Source organism: Pocillopora verrucosa, chromosome 10 (assembly GCF_036669915.1).
Source record: "Pocillopora verrucosa isolate sample1 chromosome 10, ASM3666991v2, whole genome shotgun sequence".
Lineage (NCBI taxonomy): Eukaryota > Metazoa > Cnidaria > Anthozoa > Scleractinia > Pocilloporidae > Pocillopora > Pocillopora verrucosa.
This window is the reverse complement of record NC_089321.1, coordinates 10,419,008-10,440,432: the sequence shown is the minus strand read 5'-3', so window position 1 is coordinate 10,440,432 and position 21,425 is coordinate 10,419,008. Positions and strand designations below refer to the sequence as shown.

General features: G+C 39.0%; 1 protein-coding gene across 3 annotated transcripts; it reads left to right on the top strand.

The window, feature by feature from the left end:
• Positions 1–1,090: 1,090 nt before the first annotated feature.
• Positions 1,091–17,661, top strand: LOC131780847 (uncharacterized). Of its 3 annotated transcripts, none has more exons than XM_066173032.1 (10): positions 1,091–1,316; positions 9,434–11,445; positions 12,039–12,076; positions 12,201–13,690; positions 13,997–14,246; positions 14,541–14,607; positions 14,929–14,976; positions 15,099–15,200; positions 15,559–15,624; positions 15,710–17,661. In XM_066173032.1, the coding sequence occupies exons 2-10, from the start codon at positions 9,582–9,584 to the stop codon at positions 15,991–15,993; spliced, it is 4,209 nt and encodes a 1,402-aa protein (XP_066029129.1). In that variant the 5' UTR covers positions 1,091–1,316; positions 9,434–9,581; the 3' UTR covers positions 15,994–17,661. The 3 variants fall into 3 exon arrangements, with proteins under 3 accessions (XP_066029129.1, XP_066029130.1, XP_066029131.1); XM_066173033.1 differs by having other exon boundaries at positions 9,396–11,445; XM_066173034.1 differs by lacking the exon at positions 14,929–14,976 and having other exon boundaries at positions 1,093–1,316.
• Positions 17,662–21,425: the final 3,764 nt, after the last annotated feature.

Sequence of the window (21,425 nt, the reverse complement as noted above, 5' to 3'; positions counted from 1 at the left end):
TTTTCCTGGAAGATTTTGCCATGGATGAAGACCAAAAGCCAACAATGTTAAGAGATTTAGAGATCGACTTTTTGAAAGAACATCTCAATGGCTTTTCTGTTGAAGGCAATTATTGTTTTGGATATTTCGAGGGAAAGATAGATTTTCACGAGCGTCAATGGTGCAGAATCGTAACTTGATGGAGCCAACAGTGGACAACATCCCAGAATTCAAACTTTGTGATTTTTTTGTCGGCTTAAACGCTAAGTCAGTTGTTCAATTGAATAGGAAGAAAAACATTTCGAATGGAAAACAGCATTATTTGCGCGTGCGGATCTTTTGAGAAAAGGTCTCCTAAACGAGTGGTCTTGATTGTAAATATTTAAGGAATGGTAAATACATTAGCCTTAACATGGCTGTTTCTCGAAGCTCAGTGTTTTCCTACTTGCCTTTTTTCCACGTGAATTGGGGGCGATTGAATAGATATAATATGCAGTAAAAGAACTTCAGCTGATAGAAATTTTAAATTTCTCATCTTAGGCTGTGGATACAAAATTCAAGTGAAAAGGAAGCCAACTGTGATTAATGCTTTGAACAAGTCAAGATACGTTTTTTTCGTCACACAACAAGTTACATAACGTGAATATCATTCTTCTTGATGCCTTTCCCGGTGTCACCAATGCCTTTCCCGATGCCTCCGTTGGTTAATAAAGCATTTAAAGTATTGTTCCAGTTAAAGCTTGAGGAAAATTGCTTAACTTTTTAAGTAGCGAAGTGTAACTTGGTAACATTTCAGCTTTACAACACGATTGTTTTCTGCAACTACAAAACGTACATTTAATTCTTCTTGGTACCTTTCGGATGCCACCGATGCCTTCATTGTTTATTAAAGCAGTAAAAGATATATGTACAATCAACACTTTTGAATTGCTTATCATTTTATTTAGCGAAGTAAACTGTTTACACTTCGGCTTTACAACACGATTGTTTCCTGATACTACAAATGATCTGTCTATATATGACGTATGAAAGTTGTTTCACCGCTGACCACTCGTATTTGGGTCGTTTTTTCTATCCCCGCTCGTCGCCCGTGATGTAGTAACTCCCATAATTTAGCATGTATTTCCGTATCACGTGACTTAATGATTCTGAAGTTAAACCTCATGGTCTTCCAGTTAGCAGCCATTAATGTTGCTGAGTTATGTTTATGCACTGTGTCCTTACGTTGATCGTAACATCCTCATTCTGATTCCTGCTGACGAACTATTTACATCTTCGATCGGCCACTGAAAGCTGTAGTTGGTTGGCACTTAATCCGTGTTAAACGTTCTAAGCCGGTAAGTACACCATACTACCTTTGCTAATGATCAGTACCGATAACTTAGCCGCCAAATATATTTGAGTCACGGTGGTCAACGGAAATTTACAGATTGGTTACCCTATTTGATCGGTGCAGACTGCTGTCATGAGTTGTACTCTTGTTTAAGTCACATGGAATCCAAATCAAACGAATCGGCTTCTAAAATACCTTATTATCTCGACGGAGGCAGCTTTTGCAATCTCTGCACTCAAAAATATCCCGTAATAATTTTGTGGTCATGTTAGTGTGTATTTTCATGCATTTTTGTTACAACTAATTTTTTAAAGATACCCAATGATAAACGTCATTTCTTGGTGAATACATTTGTATCTAGTAGTAATTCTCACTATACTTGCCTCCGCTTTCTGGTGATATGAAGTTTTCATTATAGAAATGATTTATCAAGGTTGAGGGAGATTAATTTCTCAATTTGCATGTACTTTACGATAACATGTTGTTTGAAAAAAAATAAGGCGCTCAGCTTTAGAAGAGTTATGGAGATGGATTTGGGTAATTTTGGCGGCCCTGAGGTTTTTAATAGCTTTGGAGTTCAAACAAACCATCAAACGTCCAAAGCTACATGTAGATCGCTTGTCTTAAGAACATTTGTATTACTCACACTGTTGATCAGTCAGTGATTATATAGGTACTCAGTCACCTTGCCATCAGGAAGACTGGCCACCAGTGAGCTTGGCACCAAAGTGTAAAATTTGTGCTTTTAAGTGGCCATATCCAATTGTCTCACAGAGTTTAAAATAACTACAAAAACCAGTCAGTCAGGGTTTTTTAAAACATGCAAGTCTTTTGGTAAAGCTCAAATCAAAGCTGTGAATCAACAGAATATCTGTAATTGATCAACTTTGTGTTAAATTATTAATCTTGCCACTAAAGTGTGTTACCTCACCACCAAACACTCATCTGGTGGTGATTGTTGTAATTATATTTAGGTGGCTCCATAGGGTGTTTGCTCAACATTGGTGTGTGCACCAGTGTATTGTTTTCTAGGAAATTTTTCATGTTTTCACTATTCTATGTCATTAAAAGCATTCAGAAGGTGACAAGCAAGGATTGGACTGTCATTTGCTGCAGTATATATTAAGAAAATTATTTTCATTATTAAGTGGGGGTTCCACAAAGGGAATTGCTTGCTGGTGATTATTTGGCTTTGCCTTTGATTTTCTTCAATTTTCTTTGGTGAAATCTCTCAAAATTTTCACAAGTTGTGGAAATTGTCCTGACAATCATTTGAAAGCTGAAAAAAATAGGGTTAGAAAAGCGATTTTCTTGCTATTTGCAGTTTTGTGTTTTCTTCCTCTATCTCAAATTTGGTCCTATGAATTTTTTTTTATTGACAGGCATTAGGAAGGACATAAATATGCCTAACGGTCCAGCAAATCTTAGGAAATTCCACTGAAGGAAATGTCATAAATTTTACTTGAAAGATCCCTATTTTCTTTGTTGCAAAACATTACGTAATAGAATGGAAATTTGCCAAGATTGCACTATTGGACATTGGTGGCCCTGTATTCTGTAGTTGTTTTAGGAAAGATAATAAGGTACATATCTTTAAGTGATTCATTGTGAGGAATCCTTGCAAGCATCATTGAAATGCTGCAGTATGGCAAATATAATTCTCATAGTGCATGTCACTTGATTATTATTGTAGTAAAAATAAAAACTATTCATATTTGCCACGCTTACAAAATAAACATTCCTTGAGGCCTTGTGCAAATGTTTGTATGTCAACAACTTGAGTTCCTTGAAGATTTTTAGCTGTTGTCTGTTGGTGGAAATCAGAGCCAATTTTGAGACTAAAACTTCGCGATTGATCAAAACAATAATTTTTATCTTCCTAGGACGGAAAAAACCAAACATCCTGAACATCGTAGGTTACTTACCCAAGACCACCTTATAGCCTGTTTTGTAGGTGGTTCCTTTTTCTCACAGCTGTCTTTGTAATTCAAGTTTCAATTATCAAATTTTGTAGCCTTTACTTGATGATTTCCTTGTTGTTTTCTTTATTTTTGAGGTCTTCTCGAAGCAACTGAACATGTGGTGAGTGTTGTATTGGCCTTTTTTCAGGTGTAAAAGGCCTAGAAATATGTTGGGTGTTGTTGCTGGAATTCCCAGGGTCCACAATGTGGATATATATCTTTTACACACCTCTTTTGATATAAATCATGTGATCGTATCGAGCTACCATATTTGTTTTGCTTGGTGATATTTTAAAAGCTGGCGCCATGTCTGGGTCCAGATCTCATGTGGTGAAAAAAACTCTATGGACCCACCTTAAGTATAGCCATTAAATGTATGATTAAATAACTATATGTTTGCTTGAGCTCTAGCTTATTGCTTGTGGTTATTATGGGTAAAAAAGTTAACAGGATTTCCTTGAGAGCCTTTAAAGCACTTGTTTTGTAGACAAAAAATAAATCTGTGGGATTGAAACCATTTCTTGTCGATCTTGTCATTTGGTTTTTTTAAATAAAAAGTTACAATCAATTTGGTTTACTTTTTCTTTGATGAACATTTTAAATATTTACAGGCTTGACTTTGTTGTTCAATGATCCATTTGATATTTCTTTGATTGGATCAGATTGGTTGCATTTCAATCGTTACATACATTTAACTCATCTTCTGCCATCTTGAAAAAACTATCAAGCTTTCAGCTTGGCTCTGCGGTATTGCCCATGGCATTCTTAAAGGCCTATTTACACGGCACGACTTTGTCGCATGCGACAAGCTTACGACAGGCCTACGACATGACTTAAGAGTCGTAAGCGAGTTGTAGGTTTGATTTACACGAAACAATTCGTGTCGTAAGCCTGTCGTAAGCTTGTCGCATGCGACAAAGTCGTACCGTGTAAATAGGCCCTTATGGTGATGCTCATGAGACTCACGATCAAACTTAAGAGTTGCTGAAAGCTTTGAATTTTTTCCTAATTAGCCAGTGAGCTTGGTGGCAAATTTACTGGTGGCGAGTCTTCCACTCAGTAAGATAACTTGAAACCATTAAGTAATATTTAATTTACATTCTCTTGTGAAAAGATATGATATAGAAACAGTTAGGGTTCGTTATTGGAACAAAGTCTAAATTGGGCAGCAGATTTTTATGATCAATGGAATTTGAAAGTTTGTCATGGAGGGGGAGGGGGGTTTGAGGTGATTAGATCTTTCTTTTAGTGCTAAAACAAGCCCTTTTGACAGTTTTGCAAAAACTTTGCTGCTTAGGTGATATTTTCTGCTTCACTCCCATGAGTGACCAAGACAGAATTTTCTTCTTGCAATATCAATACAATATCAAGTAGGCAAGCAATGAGAATAAAGAAAAATATCAATTAAGGGATTCTAAGTTGATCCAAAACCAAATTCTCTAAACTAACATTTTGAGAACTGTATGGCAGATACTGTACCGCTCGAAGATAAGCGAACCACCTAACGCGTTTTCAACGCGTGGGCTCGAAGAAGTCAACGCTTTAGTGCTCTTTCACTAACGCGTTAGCTAACGCGTTGAGCATCGACCCGTATCGCCTTTGTTATTCACTTTGCCACCTCCAACCTTCTTTCTTTTGTATCCATTGTTGACCAACTCAAAGGACGGCCTTCATCCGCAACTGAAAACCTTTTTGAATTTGCATAATTTTACTTGTCGGTCAAGGTTTACGTTCTGTTGCTTTTCGCCGGTTTTGAACAAAATGTATTCTGCGACAGATATCTGAAAAAAAAAATTAAGGCAAGCTTTCGAAAACTACAGAGCAACTCTTAACAAAAGAACCCAGTCGAACTGATGCGCTCTCTTCTTCTTGAGTCGAGAATCGAAAACGCTCATCGCCAGAATGTCTGGGCCACGCGAGTCGATTCTTTCTGCAACCAAAATTTCTATCACGATTTCGTCAAGGGAAACATGAGGCGGTTTTCAACAATCCGCGTTAATCAAGTCAAACAATCTCCAGTAGCCCATGCCAAGGCAAAAGGTTTCATTATTTAAAGCCTATCGATCGAAATTCGAGTCACGAGTTTTATTCGTGAACCGCTAGCGAAAAAAACATACTTATAGTTTGTCACGCTTTCGTTTACGTTCTGCCGCTTTTCGCCCGGCTTTCAGCCGACTGTATTGTGTGTGTGAGAACATACATTTATTGTTACTTGCTCCTTACTTAAAATACATGCATGGTTTTTCGCGATACTAAAATATCGGCGATCTAACTTTTTAACAATCTCAAAACAAGAGAAAATTATTTGTTATTTCATGCGTCCTTAATCCTATTTACATCAAACCTATTCGTGAAATCTAGGTCCAAAAAACAAAACACGGCGAGAACTATCGAAAGACACAACACTCAGAGCCAAATAAAACTACTGGTTACGTTCGGAAAACTTAATTCCTCTTAGGTAAGTGTCCACTGCTTTCCTGCAGTCTCTCCACTGGAAATCTCTTCCTTCGGGTGGAGCTGGATAGAACTTGCAGACTGCATCCATGATAACTTTAACTTTGTCAATCGAAAAGGATAAATTTGGATCCGAGAATTCGAAGTTGTTCGCAAACTTAATACGGCTAGAATTTCATTTATTTGGTAGCACAAGCGCCGCGACTTGTGATGAATTTCGAGACATGCGGCACGTAAACATAAAATCGATCGACCAAAAAAAAAAAAACAGTTTGGGATACAGGTGGACGAGAATTTCGAAAGTATTCACAAATTACAGGTTGTAAAATGAAATCGCTTGACTCTTAGTTCGGGTTTTTTTTTTTTTAATCAGGAACAGATCTTTGGATAACGCTTGTTATCGGGAATACACAGACGCCGTGGAGATGCTAAGGCGAATGTGACAAAAAAGTCGGCTTTGTTTGGGCCTCTTGTTATGCAAAATGGTTTTAAAGTGTGATCTACTAATGAGCTTCACTAAACGCGTTTGCGTTTGCGTGGACACGCAAACGCCAACGCGTTAAGTTCAAAACGCCAACGCGTTGGCTCTGCGTGGGGAACGCGTTGAGTGGTTCGCTTATCTTCGAGCGGTACTTTAGTAAGGAGAATTGCTTCTGAGATCATGGGAGTGAAAGGGTTAAGATTGTTGAGAGCGCAGTTTGGATGAGCAAGGGTTAAACTTTGTTTTTAAAAATAACCAGCCCTTAGTATCCAAATTCATCTCTCTTTTCATGCATACCATTTGTAACAGATGGTATTTCATAACAGTTGTACTTTTGTCTATGCTTCTGGATTGGTTTGTTTGTTTTGCTTGGCTGGTTCAAAGGAAGCATTGAAGGTGTGGATTTTCAATAGCATTTTATAGTTGGTGTCATAGTGGTTACTTATAGGATGTGTGCCAATGCAGATGTGTAAAATCTGGACAACATCAAATATTTTCAAGTTTTTTTTTTCTTATTCACTCAACCATTTTTTTCAGCTAAAGGAAGGAGGGTTTATTACATACTACACAATGAAGTTTCTTAAGGAGATGCTTATCCATATGACTGGTTGATATTTCATATTTTTTTAATTGACCTCTGATTTCACTTTGCACATTATCATGAAATTGGATAGAGTGTGTTGATTTTGTTCCTTATTTTTTCTGAAATATCAAATAATTGCATATCAAACAATTCTACCTGGCACTAAGGAATGACTTCTGCATCTAAAGAGATAAATACAATGAAATATACTCACCTCTGCAAATTCTCTGCGAGTGACATATAATGAAAGGAAGAGACATTGTAGTTACCCATAAGAAACTGCCCAATATGACTAAGCTGACCTAGTTTTTTTCAAATCAGGATAATTTAGCCTACTATACACAGATATTTTCCTTTCTTAATTTTTTCATCAATTCCACATATATATATATGTTTACATGCAGGGACTACTATTATTTCTCCTTGGGATTCCGGCCTCTGGGTCAGAAACCTTTCAAGGGTATTAAGGAATGATCTTCCAACTATGGTAGCCTACCACTGCCTTCTAGGAATGCAATCTAATGCCCCTAGGAATTAGGGGGTTTGTTTGAAAGTTATCTATGTGGGTGATAAATTTACCCCTTTCTTTTAGGTATATTTAAGATGAAGACCACCATGCATTCTGTGAAATTGTTTAAATTCCTGGAATCTGATTTTGATCTTCATAGTCCCCCTTACTTACTTGGAAGTAATTTTTATCTCTCCTGTTCTGGAAGCATGCTGTCATGGGGCTTGCTTGCAGCCCACTCCTCGGTATTACAATGAGAGTGGGGAAGCTTGTAGGTTTCCGTGTCACGGCAACGCAAGTGTGTGCAAGGTCCTTAAGTGTTCTAGCTGGGAAATGAACCCCCCCCAAAGACCTATGGCACACTGGCTTTGCTTGCTGGCTCGAATCTCGAAGGCCTCGTGCCACTTGTGCTGATGTCACTCTTTACGGTGGCCAATTTATGTTATCAACTCAGTTGATAACACTGAAATACCCTGTTATGCTCTCCCACTGACGCAGCACTAAAGTTTTTGTAGAAAATTACCTACTTTATTCATCAGCACCATTAAGAGATTGCAGGCAGGCTCGCAGGCATTAGCCCAAAACAAAAGGCAAACTCAAGGTTAGGACCGTTGAGTTTGGCCATTTTATTGCTCTGTCTTCAGTCAATATTTTTGCGCTGTTGCGCAGTGGAACATGGTATGTTTAACCCATTCCATTTCCTTAATACGGTAAAATTGCATAATTTTGAACAAATTATGGTAATACAAACATTTTGTCCAGTTTGTTGCGTATAGTTTTACGTCAGTTATTTGTCTTCACTTATGAAGCCGTGATCATTGTAATCATCTCTACAATTGACAAACAATATTAATCAAAGAAGATGTTATGTGGTGAATGACACAGGCGTACTCGGAGGAAAAGAACTACAAGTGCTCCCAATAGGAGTGGAACATACGACCTTCCGATTAGTTCTTTGAATGCTCTACCTCTGAGCTATAGGAGACTCGTGGCAGGCTTGGCCATTAAACTAGGTCCATGGTGACAAACCTCCGAACTACTAATCGAAACGTTGTCGGGTCGACCCCTGTTGACATCTCTCGGAATTATTATTTTTTCCGAGTATGCCTGTGCCATTCACTAAATAACATCATCTTTAATTTTAAACACTAGGCTTAAATAATAAAATTCACCATCTTAATACAAATCAATTTTAATGTTTTGAAATGGGAAAGTTCTTCTGTCAGTACGATTATATTTGTGGAAAAAATTGAAAGGAAATTCTCGTTGTTTAATCTTTTCATAATTATTTTAGCATTTTTAAGAGATCTCTCTATATGGTAGATTTGTAGAATATACAGAGTAAGTGTTATATGTAAGATCTGACTATGAATTGGACTGCATTGTGTTATTGCGGCATACAAGAAATCGTGAACACCGGAAACATTTCTCTAATATTTTTGTGTCAAGGAAAATAAGCCAATCGCGTGAAAAATCGTGACTGTCCGTTGTGTAAACGCTAATCAGGTTGTTCTTTTGCAGTTTTCTGAGGTGTCTGTTGGTATAACCGAGACTTATTACCACCCTTCGTTGCGAGATTGATGGTTAGCTATCTTCACGGCCAGTATTGAGAGAATTTGCGAGTTCAGTGCTAGTAAGCTTAAAAAAAGACAAGCAGAATTCGAATGTAAACCCATCTCCACCGTGTAATCTTTTGCATCTAAAACTTCCGTTAACTTTTTTGCTTCTCTCAAATGACGCAAAGCCTTCGTTGTCTCCTCTTGAAAGTTGTGGAATTTGTAACCCCTCAGGTTACTGGCCTAGGAGGTAGTTCCTAACAATTGTCTCAGATTAGAATTTCTTCTGTAATATTGTTTCTTTTTCAGTCAAAACCATTCACTATTTGTGTTCTATTGTCATCTTTTGATTCAGAGAAAACTCTTGTAATTTCGTCTTTCAATATAAAGAAAGTGAACGAACCTTTTGCTTAGTGATTAATTCACAACACGGTTTTCTCATCCTGGGCACCAACGTTTTCTATTTTCAACCTAATATTTAAATCTAAACTCAACTTCCTCACCTGTGATATCTTCAAGCCTTTATAACTTTTTTTTTAGATTATCATGTCGTTGTAATGAAACAAGTTTGTTGTCAGTTACATAGATAACTACCATTTATGGAACCATTGATAACCTCAAGCCGGCGAAGAACCATCATGGAAACCATATTAAGTTAACCGCAGCAAGGAAACGTCTTTCAGGATTGTGCGCTGGAGATTCATTTGAAGAAGGGTGGACCAGAGCATGACTGACCCAGCAACCTCTTACAGTATCATGGGAACCGTATCTGGGTTCCTTGGTGATGTTCAGCAAGCGAAGGACAATCGTGTTCGTGAGCTGGATATTCTTTTGAAGAATTTAGGACCTGAGCATGTTGACGTGGCAGCGTCTTACAGTGGCTTGGGGATTGTATGTGTTGTCCTTGGTGAATTTCAGGAAGCAAAGGACTATTATGGTCGTGCGCTCAAAATTCTTTTGAAGAAATTAGGAGCTGAGCATGTTGACGTGGCAACTTCTCACAATCGCTTGGGGACCGTATGTGTTGACCTTGGTGAAATGCAGCAAGCAAAGGACCATCATGATCGTGCGCTCAAAATTCTTTTGAAGAATTTAGGACCCGAGCATGTTGAAGTGGCATGTTCTTACCATGGCTTGGGGGAGGTATTTCATGCCCGTGGTGAATTTCAGGAAGCAAAGGACTCCTATGATCGTGCACTGGATATTCGTTTGAAGAAATTAGGAGCTGAGCATGTTGACGTGGCAGGTTCTTACAATCGCTTGGGGACCGTATGTCGTTCCCTTGGTGAATTTCAGCGAACAGAGAAGTATTATTATCGTGCGCTGGATATTCTTGTGAAGAATTTAGGACCTGACCATGTTGAAGTGGCATATTCTTACCATGGCTTGGGGGAGGTATTTCATACCCGTGGTGAATTTCAGGAAGCAAAGGAATATTATGGTCGTGCGCTGAATATTCGTTTGAAGAAATTAGGAGCTGAGCATATTGACGTGGCAACTTCTTACATTGGCTTGGGGACCATATGTGTTTTCCATGGTGAATTGCAGCAAGCAAAGAAGTATTATAACCGTGCGCTGAATATTCGTTTGAAGAATTTAGGACCAGAGCATGTTAGCGTGGCAGGTTCTTACAGTGGCTTGGGGACCGTATGTGTTTCCCTTGGTGAATTACAGCAAGCAAAGGACAATCATGGTCTTGCGCTGAGTATTCGTTTGAAGAGTTTAGGACCTGAGCACTATTTCGTGGCTGATTCTTACCATAGCTTGGGGGACGTATTTCTTGCCCTTGGTGAATTTCAGGAAGCAGAGGACTATCATGGTCGTGCGCTAAATATTCGTTTGAAGAATTTTGGACCTAAGCACGATCTCGTGGCTCTTTCTTACAGTGGCTTGGGGACCGTATGTAGTTCCCTTGGTGATCTTATGCGAGCAAAGGATAACTATGAGCGTGCGCGTAACATTCTTGCGATGAGGTCGGGACCTGAAAATATAATTGTGGCAGAGTGTTACAGAAAACTGGCCAACATCTGTGATGTCATTGGTATCCCTAAGCAGGCAAAGGATTGGAATGAGCGAGTGCAAACCATTCTTCGCAAAAATAATAGGAATGAAAGAGCTGATTTCCCTTCTTTGAGCAAGTTTCAAATTATGCACTCAGTCCCGCCTTATATTATGGCCAGAGGACCCATCGCAAAGGCCGCTTACCAGAGAGCTCTTGAAACAGGAAAGACATTCGATAAACGGGCTAAAATCTTGTTGATTGGCCAAGACCGCGTTGGCAAAACTAGTGTCGCACGTTCTTTGAAAGGTGAACCATTTCGACAAGATGAATCTAGCACAGTGGGGGTGCAAATAGACATGCCTCTGAAACATGTTAATGAAAAACCATGGAAGAATTCCAAAGAGGAACAAGAAAAAAGTACCTTCCATCACAAATGTGCTCTAAATATTAGTAAGCTGTTACTAACTGAACCACCAAACCACCAACCACCAAACCAAATTTACGTGGACAGCGAAGTTGCGAAGGAAAGAGAGACTTGTGAGACACAGAGAACAGAGGAGGTGATCAGCGAAATAGGATCAAACCAGGGTATGTACCTCAATACAAAATGTTGATTTGGTTTCTGTGCTGTTGAAAAACTTTCCACCAGCAAATCACGGAGGTTGCACGTTACATTACCTTTTACAAGTTGCTACCTAAGACTGGAAGGGGACGTGGTAGGACATAGTTTGTTATTGGAGTTCTAACATTAAACACCTCACTGTGACTGATGATTTCTATACAAGTAATGACGATTTTTTAAATGGACACATCTTTGTTGACAGCTTATCGAGTGATACCATCAACAGCTTGAAATGAATTTCACTCATGTAGATATGCTTCTAGAGCATTGTATGGTTACATCATGTTATTTGTAAATCAGTATGCATGGCTAAGCTCACGACTTTATCGTAACAAGGAAAACAACAGAACTTTACGGAATTTTCTTGAGTGTTTCTATTACTTTACTCGACACGCAATATTAGAGTCTTACGTTTTTAAACTTGAAAAACAAGCTGTCAAAGTAACGCAAAAAACAAAAAAGAAAAAAAAAAAAGAAAAACTGCAACGACAACTAAAGCAAAAAAGCGAAATATTACTGGGTTAAATGAAGTTAATCAAAACTAAATTTTTTTTTTCAGAATTCTTCAATGAGGTTGAACCGAAGAGCTTGCCAAAGGTTTTCAACACATTTTATTGTTTATTTATATTTAAAGGTAATATTAAAGTAATTTATTTATGGCCAACTTCCATTCCAAATTTGCAAATTGAATTGACTGGTATCTATTTTGGGTTCGATTCAGGACATAAAGCAAGATCATGACATAGAACCGAGGACTCAGGTGAAATCGGATGCAATTTCTCCAATAAGAGAAGAGGACAACGTGCATAATGAGAAGCGAAACAGTGACATGCCTGATGAAGTGGTGCGACTTACAGCTGAAAACCTCTCGAGGAAAGAGTCCGTGAAGGATGACGGCATTTGGCCAGTTTGCATGGATTTTGGTGGTCAAGCCATTTACCGTGCTATTCATCCTATTCTCGTTTCGCGTGAAGCAGTTTATCTGCTGGTGGTGGATCTTACCAAGGATCTTTCTGCCCTAGCCCAATGTTTCGTGAAAGAGCCTGGTTACGTCGAAGTTAAAATTCCGTCTCCTGACAAGAATGACACAAACCTAGATCACATTATGAGGTGGATGGACATGGTGAATTCCTTCAAACACGAAAAGAATGGCGAAGTATTACCACCTGTCATTTTGGTTGGAACACATGCCGACCATGTGCAAGGAGACCCCGGAATCGTGATTACGAGTGTAAAGGACATCATTTGTGACACAGTAAGAGAGTTCAGTGAACACATAATCGGAAAAACATTTGCAGTGAACAACACTCTTGCTGGTAATAAACCAGAGGAAGAAGATCTCCAAGTTGTTGCCTTACGGAAAGAGATTCTGAAGGTTGCAGATACCATGCCACATACAAAAGTTGAGGTTCCTTTGAAGTGGCTCCAAGTGGAAAATGAAGTTCGTAAGCAAGCAAGCGCGGGGAAAAATTATGTCACAAGGCAAGAATTCCGAAAGAATATCTGTGACCAAATTTGCAAATTTGAGGTCGAAGGTGACTATGAAGTACTTTTACACTTTTTGCACGATCGTGGCACAGTGGTTTATCATGGTAGAGCGGACGATCCACTAAGTCTGGTTGTTTTGAATCCAAGGTGGTTGATTGATGTTTTGTGTCAGATAATAACGGTTGAAAAACAAGAAGAAGAGAAAACTGTCATTTCAAATCTCCGCAAAGATCTTGGCAAGAACGGCATTCTTGATGCTAAACTGCTTGATTACTCTTGCACAAAACTGGGCGTTGGCGACATCAAGGAGTCTTTACTTTTCCTCATGAAGAAGTTCAACCTTCTTTGTGAATATACGGGAAAAGATGGCAGTTCCGTGTATCTTGTTCCGTGTATGCTGACCTCCACACCTGACGATGCATTTATGCCGGACGTTTCTGTTAATCCAGGCCCTGCACCAGTTTATGTCACATTCTCCACTCAGTACGTCCCTGGTGGTCTATTTTCAAGAATGGTTGTCCTTTTCTTCGAATCTGTACAAAGACGAATTGCGTGTGATCAGGCAAAGCTGTGGGCTAACTCAGCTCGTTTCTATTTGGGAGATCAGACTGCAGTTGATTTTGTTTGCTACAAGCGTGTGATCAAAGTACACGTATGGAATTTCACCGATCTAAGTATGGACCCTGTCAAGACCGAGCCAAAAGTTTGCTCAGAGGTCTTAAGGTAGGTGCACGTAAGTTAGTCATTCTATTATAGGGTGGTAACTTTTACATGAATTATCAGTTCGTGTAATCGGAAGTGGTTTTTGATGCGATGTGAATTGATCCGACAAGTTTGGTTTGCTCATAACATCGTTAACCCTTTGATAGTGTAATGGATGTCATAGTCAAGATGTTGTTTCAAAGGAGGCTACGGTTTACTTCATTTCTCTCAAACTTTACGAACTTTCCGGACATTAACGTATGCACGTCAAAGATTTGTAAGAAAAGATATCAACCTCTTTGACAAAAGTCTCTCCCTCTCTTTTAGCTTTTTGAAGACAAGTTTGGAGAGGCTGCACGAGGAGTGTCATTGGCTGCAAAAAGTATCATGGGATCTCTGCGCTAGATGCGATTTGTGTCTACGCCAGTTTATTCATGGAACCGGAAAGTGTTATTGGCATGCGGAAGTAGAATGTTGCCACGATGATTGTGCGCATTATGTTTCCTTGACAAGGAAGCCTTTCGTTTGCACGCGTACACAGGGTCCAAAGTTTCGTCCGCCCAAGACTTGGAGTCAGGTAAAGCCAATTCAAGTTCCTTGCGATCAGGTTTTCGTTGTATTTAACCTGCGAAGGGGATTCGAATCAGGTTTGGTCAGACCTTGATATGGCACTGAGCGGCCTAAAGACTGGAAAATAATATTCAAAACGTCGAAGAAATACGTTCCTTTTGTCTCCTATTTGACGTTCCAGTTGATCTCAGGACTCTCAGGACTTTGCCCGAAAGCATTTTTGTCCCTATAGTTGCCGAATTTCCCCTTTGTATGATTATTTGGAGAATACTTACACTATGAATAATTTATTTGACTTCAGGTCTTGGACGATGCCAATGGTAAAAACCACAGTGGCCAGTCTTTACAAAGCTTTCCTCAGACTAAGGGTAACTAATTATAACTAATTTTACTTGAAACGTGCGCAAAGTTTGATTAAACTTTTTCTTGGTTGTCCTACGTTTGTCACAAAAACTCAACATTTTCTGACCAAGAAAAAAAATTTATGTTTTCATTGCCCCTGTCGTCATTAGGACAAGCCAACGAAGTAATTTGATACCTTATGGCCGACAATGTTAAATTGAACGCAACGAAACAAGCTCATTTTTCCGAAAAATAAAATAATATCTGGACTAAAAAATGAAATTATAGCCTTGAGTGTTTTTCAAAACTCGCTAACTCCGTGGGCCACATATGTTTGCCTTTACCAGGCTCTCAATCAGTGGGGAGGAGTGAAAGAGCTGGCGAGCGAAAAACAGGTTGCGTGACCCTTACTCTTTTTGGGTGCCTGCTTTTTTTTCCCTCGTTGCCGTTAACCGAGAGACTTGCTAAGTAATGTTGAAGAATGAAACAGAATTGATGGTTTCTTTGTATTCCTCAGCGGTCTCTTCTTTGGCGCAATGCAGTTCTGTTCATTTCGGAAAGCGAGTACTACCGTACCAGACTGCGCAATCAATGGTTCCTGCTAAGATTGCTCGCACAGGTAACAAATGTCACTTTTTAAGGTCGCGATCTTACAGGTTACACAATGTAATATTCAAATGTCGAGAACATCGTTATTGGTTCAGGCACTTCAGAGACTGAGTTCAAGCCGAAGATCTCCGAATCAGTGCCTCCCCTCGAGTACCCCTGCTATCAGGTCAAATTTATGTAAATGTCCAACCTCGAATGAACACTCCCCTAATATTTTAAGAAGCCCCTCCCTTCCTACCCCCCCCCCCCCCACCTTACTTAAAGAGTTATTTTGTCTCCATAGCTTTGATTTCTTTACATTGTTTTCTCGTTTAACCAAGATTCAACGCGGTCAAGTTTGAATCCAATCATACACTTTTTATTTGCAGATTTCGATAGACCAGAGACAGACCAAGGAGGGGAGACGTTCATTCCCGAGGAAGTGTCTCTGGCAGGTATGTTAAATATACTCTTATCAAATTCTGGTTTTTTCATTCTTCTGCTGCGCTCTTTTTATGACATTTCTTTCAATACTCGTAGGAAAAAAATTGAAAGAAAGCACTCTACGTAGTGATGATCACCAGGGACTGTCGAACTCCATCTCAAAAGACTGGAGGAAGCTTGGACGCCGGCTGGGTATTCTCGAGGAAGACCTTGATAACATTGATGAAAGGAGACGTGATCTTTGTGAGAAGGCTTATCAAATGTTACGGTTGTGGAAGGAAAAAAACGCTTCGAATGCCACGTATCGTGTTCTGTGCCAAGCATTGTGCCACGAGTGTTTAAATCGAAGAGACTTAGCTGAAAGATTTTGCTTTCGCTAAGTATACTATCCTCGGTAGAGGAATAACTGATAGTTAGGAAATGGACTTCTTTCTCACCATCGGAAGCTATGTTTATAACTTCGTGTATGTAATAAAGGGCTTTCATTGACTTTACCATGGTAAGCTGAATTATACACGCGTTTTGATTACTTTTAATCTATTGAAGGATTGATGTAAACGTCATCATTACAAAGATTATTTGTTATTTTATTATTGTACGATGTATATATATTCCATGTTGCTGTGGGTCTGTACAGTAAAAGATCAAAGAAAACGTCAATATGTGGTAAGAACATCAGTGACAAACTCAGCTACCATATCATGACGTCATCTGTCATCTGTAACTTATCAGACGCACAGCGAGTGATTAGTATATGTAATCGCATGGGCCCGAGGGCAATTAAGGATTAATTTCACGAGTATTTTCAAAGTTTTCACAAAATTGCCCGAGTCGCGAAGCGACGAGGGCAATTTGGAAAACTTTGAAAATACAAGTGAAATTAATCCTTAATTGCACGAGAGCACTTGCGATTACTTGTTTATCACATGCAGGGCAAAATTTTGTACAAAGGACAACTTTCGATCTTGCCGTCGCGTAAACAGGTTTGCCTTTTGTCATTAAAGAACAGGCTATAGTAGTAGCACGGGGAAAGCCTGCTAAAATAGTGAGAAAAAAACAGCAAGTTCAATTCATTCAAAGCAATTTCTTTACAAAGAAACCTAAAGTAATTTGATTTTATTCACCTGTTTTGCGATTGCGAAGTTTGCAGCGGCGTGAAACTACTTCATCGATCGTTGAAAGACGTAAACAAGTGTCCAAACGAGCTCTAATAACTTCTTGAATCCAAAACTCTCCTTTCCACTTCGAACACGTAACGTACTGACAGAATTTACGCTGTTTTTTAACGCCGATAGGGTGACCTAGGCCTGTAATACTAATAAGGCGACTCGTAGCAAAACGAAGAAATTAACTTTCAGTTTGGAGGCCACGAAGTTCTGTCTAGAGCTTCGTTCGACACTAGCCGTCCCCACGCAAACTGTTTTCACGCTGCGAATGAATACGTTTTTGGTCGGAAAAGTCCTTTTGCTTTTCCACCAAATGACTGCCCTTTCTTGCGTGTTGCTTTTCTTTCACGTTAAGATGAAATGACCGTGTTATAAGATCAAACTCAGAAGCGCTGCGTTTCTGAAATTCCTTTTCAAACTCCCTTTGAAGCGGGAAACCAATTAAATGCAGGCGTGCTCAGCCAATCAGCAACAAGTAATCATGCCCTCTTGATTACCAAAAAGTGCCCTCTTGATTAAGGAAAAATGCCCTCTGTCTCAGCCAATCAGCATCCAGTAATTTTGCCCTGCATGTGATAATAATTAGAATTATACGGATGTTTTTCCATTTATTTGTAGCCTCAAAATTTTCAGTATCATTTGCCCAATATAATTTTTGAGCTTGGAATGTAAATCATTAACACTTAAAAATAGATGTTGTTTACTGTAAAACCTGTGTAAAACTTCACTGACAAATTTAATAGTGTAAACATTTATTACGCAATGTAAATATACGTTAAAGAGTTTCAAATCATATGGAAAAACTCAGTTTTGCTTTGTAGTAAAATTTGTTAGTTAGTGACAACCATGGTTCAACGCAAGTGCATGTAGTAGTGAAAGATAGTAGGTATAATGCGCGTTAATGCGTGATTATAAGCAGTTTTTATCGGAAATGTTCGTGTGCCACTATCTAAAAGCATAGGGAAATGGATAGCAAATACGGAAGCAACAACAACTGAGCACCATATTTTTACTGTAAAACAAAACCATAAACGAAACGGTCGGACGGTATTACACAGTCACATAATTTTCCACACTCTTCGTTGTCTTTGTCACATTTCTTTGTGAGCGCAGCTTTTTATGCTACTTTTGTGACCTTGGATATTTAGTGCGCCCGAAGTATTTTCTCATCCCTGATGATGCCGTTGATCGGCGAAAGCTTGCATTTTAGATTTTACTTTTAAACAGCAGTTTAAGACCTCATTAGAACAGTTTCATATTTTTAATTATGCTGCTGAAGGACAACATGAACAGATTATACTTTCACAAAACTACGTTGTTTCCCGGAAATATTAGGCGTACCTTTCTCTTTATCCTCTAGCTTCGCCTAGTGACTCGGACATGATTATCTCCACTGTCGATAACAGTACCGCTGGTCAGTTGATGGTGTATCATTTACTTTGTGCTTGTGCGTTTTTTCTTCGCTTTATTTATCAGGGGTAGAAGAAAAGCAACGGATTGACAAAGTTAAATTTTGTGCGCGCGTATAAACGTGCCGTGTAGACGAGCGCGGTCGACGGTTTTATACCAAGTTAAGAAGGCAGTCATACGCGGTTCAAACCAAAGTAAGACCTTACACTGGCGTCAAGAAATCCGCTGTCATGGTGTCTTTGAGATTTCTTTTTATAATTTAGGTTAGAGTTTTGACTTTTTCTTGAGATTCCAGTTAAAAAGTTAAATAAGCTGATCATATGTGCATAATATAGTATTTATTTTGCAAATATAAAGTGACCAATGTAATAATTCCTTTGTAGCTCACATCGGACCACGGTCGCGAAATTTGCGTAAAAAGTTTTCTAAGGGTACACACGTGAATTCAAAAAGCTTCTTCCTTGGTAACTTGAACGTGGCGATGGATCACAAATATTTTGGTGATTTTATTTTGTGGCTCTGTTTAAATTTTTGTAAGTATGTTTGACAAACTTCTGACCGCCAAGTGGCTTCTAAGTGCTGTTTCCTTTGGAAAATGGCCTCGTTGATAGTAGGTCAGACAAGCAACGGACTTATGTGTGGACAGAAACTAAATAAAACAATGAGAGAATTACTGTAACGACACAAACTCGTGCGTTTGGCAAGCAATTCTTACATTTCAGACCCCCTTCGGAAAACCAGACTCAATTTCTGGGCGGAAAGCTCACTAGATTGGATTTCATCGGCCCCTCATAAATTGATAGCGATCTTAAGCCTGAGTTTCAACAAGCCGCACTGTTAGAGTCTATGCATATTGCTTCACGCCGCCTTCCCTATCCGAACTAATTAAAATATTCCTACGTATCTAATGTGTTCCTTATGTGGAGCAGAATTCTCCGTGTTTCAACAACCTCGCCGACGTATTAAGAGCACTTGACACTTGGTTTACACGAAATCCGACGTGACACCCATAAATCATTTATGAAAACTTTTACGTGGATAAGATGGTCGAATAAAAATATTTTGTTAAGGTTTCATTCGATGACATGTTTTATTTACAAACAAAACTTATAAATCTCACTTTCAGGCGGAGAATTTACAGAAAATACAATTACTCGAGCTGCGTTTAGATTCTACGGGAAGCGCCTAAATAGAAGTATTGTTTGTAGTGGAATACGGTTCGCTAGAACTTCTTGTTTGAAAGTGCAAAGCAAACGTACGAAGAAATCAGGGACAAGTCCTAAAAAGCAATGCAAATATTTGGATTGATGGTCAGGTACCGAAACTGAGATAAGAGGTAAATTATCCATGTTTCTTTTAAGGCGCACGAAACAAACAGGCAGCTGTGAAGATTCCCCAGTGTTGTGTCTGCAGAGTCTTGGAAAAGAGTGAGCCTATAACGCAATTTGTAATGCCATGTACCAATTTATTTGGATGCCAAAGTTTGTCCATTTTATTTGATCACAGTGTGTGATATTCCTAAGATTAGAGGGAGAACTCACGGATCCGTCGATAGTTATTTTTCACGCATTTGGAAAACTTTTGCCATTTAGATTGAGCCACAAATATCCTTTTTCACTGAGTCCGTCTCAGGAATCATAGAAAGTGATGCAAAATTACGCCTCGCTTGCAGCTGAATGGGTGACTCTGAGTGATAACCTTAAACTATAGTTTAAGGCAGAGACTAATTGATTTATTCTTGTTGTTGGTTTGTACCGAGTCTGAATTATATAAACTGGCTGGGCTGAAACTAACCAAAGTTTTAATTTGTCACACGAATGGCGACTTTGGTATAACAATTTATCGTTCAACTGCCGTAACAAATAAGTGGTGAACTGATTAGAGTTTGTACAATTTTGATTCAGAGTAGACATGGCATGAAATATGTTTTGGATTTTGGCAGTGGCACCATCACGAAGGAGCTTTTCGTGTCATCTGTTCTCCAAGTAAAATTTGGGTTTGGAGAGATTTTCAATTTGCAGGGAGGAATATTAGAGAACCATGAGAAAACCCCTTCGGAATCGATCGCTATTGTTTGCCATCTTTGGTACTGATGCACATTCCAGTGCACTCGGCTGCTTGTTGTAACCCTCAAAAGGGGTTGAATGAAACGAGTTTGGCTTTACAAGGAGTTTAGCATTTACTATTTTAACTTAGCTTTCTGTCTTTGTCTGTTTATTAGGGCAAGAGGTTCAACTGTATACAACCCTTTGTTCTTCAAAGGTTCTGATCGACTGCGAGAGGAGCCACACTCGACCTCAGACAGTAATACAAACGTCACAGATAGAAAACCGAATGAAGCTTAAGGGGCTCAGCACTCATGCAGTCGTTTGCTCAGCTAACTAGGGAGCCTTTTGTTGTAAAGTGAAGGAAACGTAGGAAAAGATCTTCTGAGATTACTCCTGTGCATTGTTATGAAAACTGAAGCGAAGCGCAATTTTGTGCCGACTGCATCAAGTGAAGAAAGTCAAACGCTCCTTGCTTGTTCTTTATATATGTGCAGAAAAAAGCCACAGCATGTCAAGGTTACTGGATAGTTTTTGAAAGATTTCAGCACAATGCTTTTCACAAAACAAGTATATATATTGAAAAGGCAATGATGTGTTCCTTTTCCTTCGGTTGAGAATTTAAACGTCCTGTCTCGATGCAATCTTGCTTAATCCGTCATATTGCTTCTATTAATTCTTATGGTCAGACTCTTTTGTAATCAAATAGTGGCGCTCACAGTTCCGAGAATTGTTTAAAACGTTTTATTCTAAGTATATTGTTCCCTTCTGGTCACATCTGTTGTGCAGGAAACACAGCAATGACGAAAATACTACTATCTCATTGTCAGTTGAGGGGAAAGGATATCAGTTCCTTGAGTAAAGTTTGCGGAGTTACTAATGTAAGACTACCAGGGGATCAAGTCAAAAGCATGACTCAGTCATCACATGAGCTCACTGAGTTAACGTGGAAAAGTTTAAACTTGCCTTCGAAATGGTAACGTCTGTTTCTTGAAGGAATCAGATCTGAAATTATCATTTTCATATTTTTTGTTTAGCCATGACTAGCTCTATCCTAGGCTTGTCGGATTCCATACGAAATAAACAAATCTTGTCCTCAGTTAGAAAAAAAGGGGTAAAGAAATTCTTAAGTAAAGGAGTCACTTACCTCGGATTTTTCTCAGACTTTTGAAGAAAGCTGTCTATGCAGAT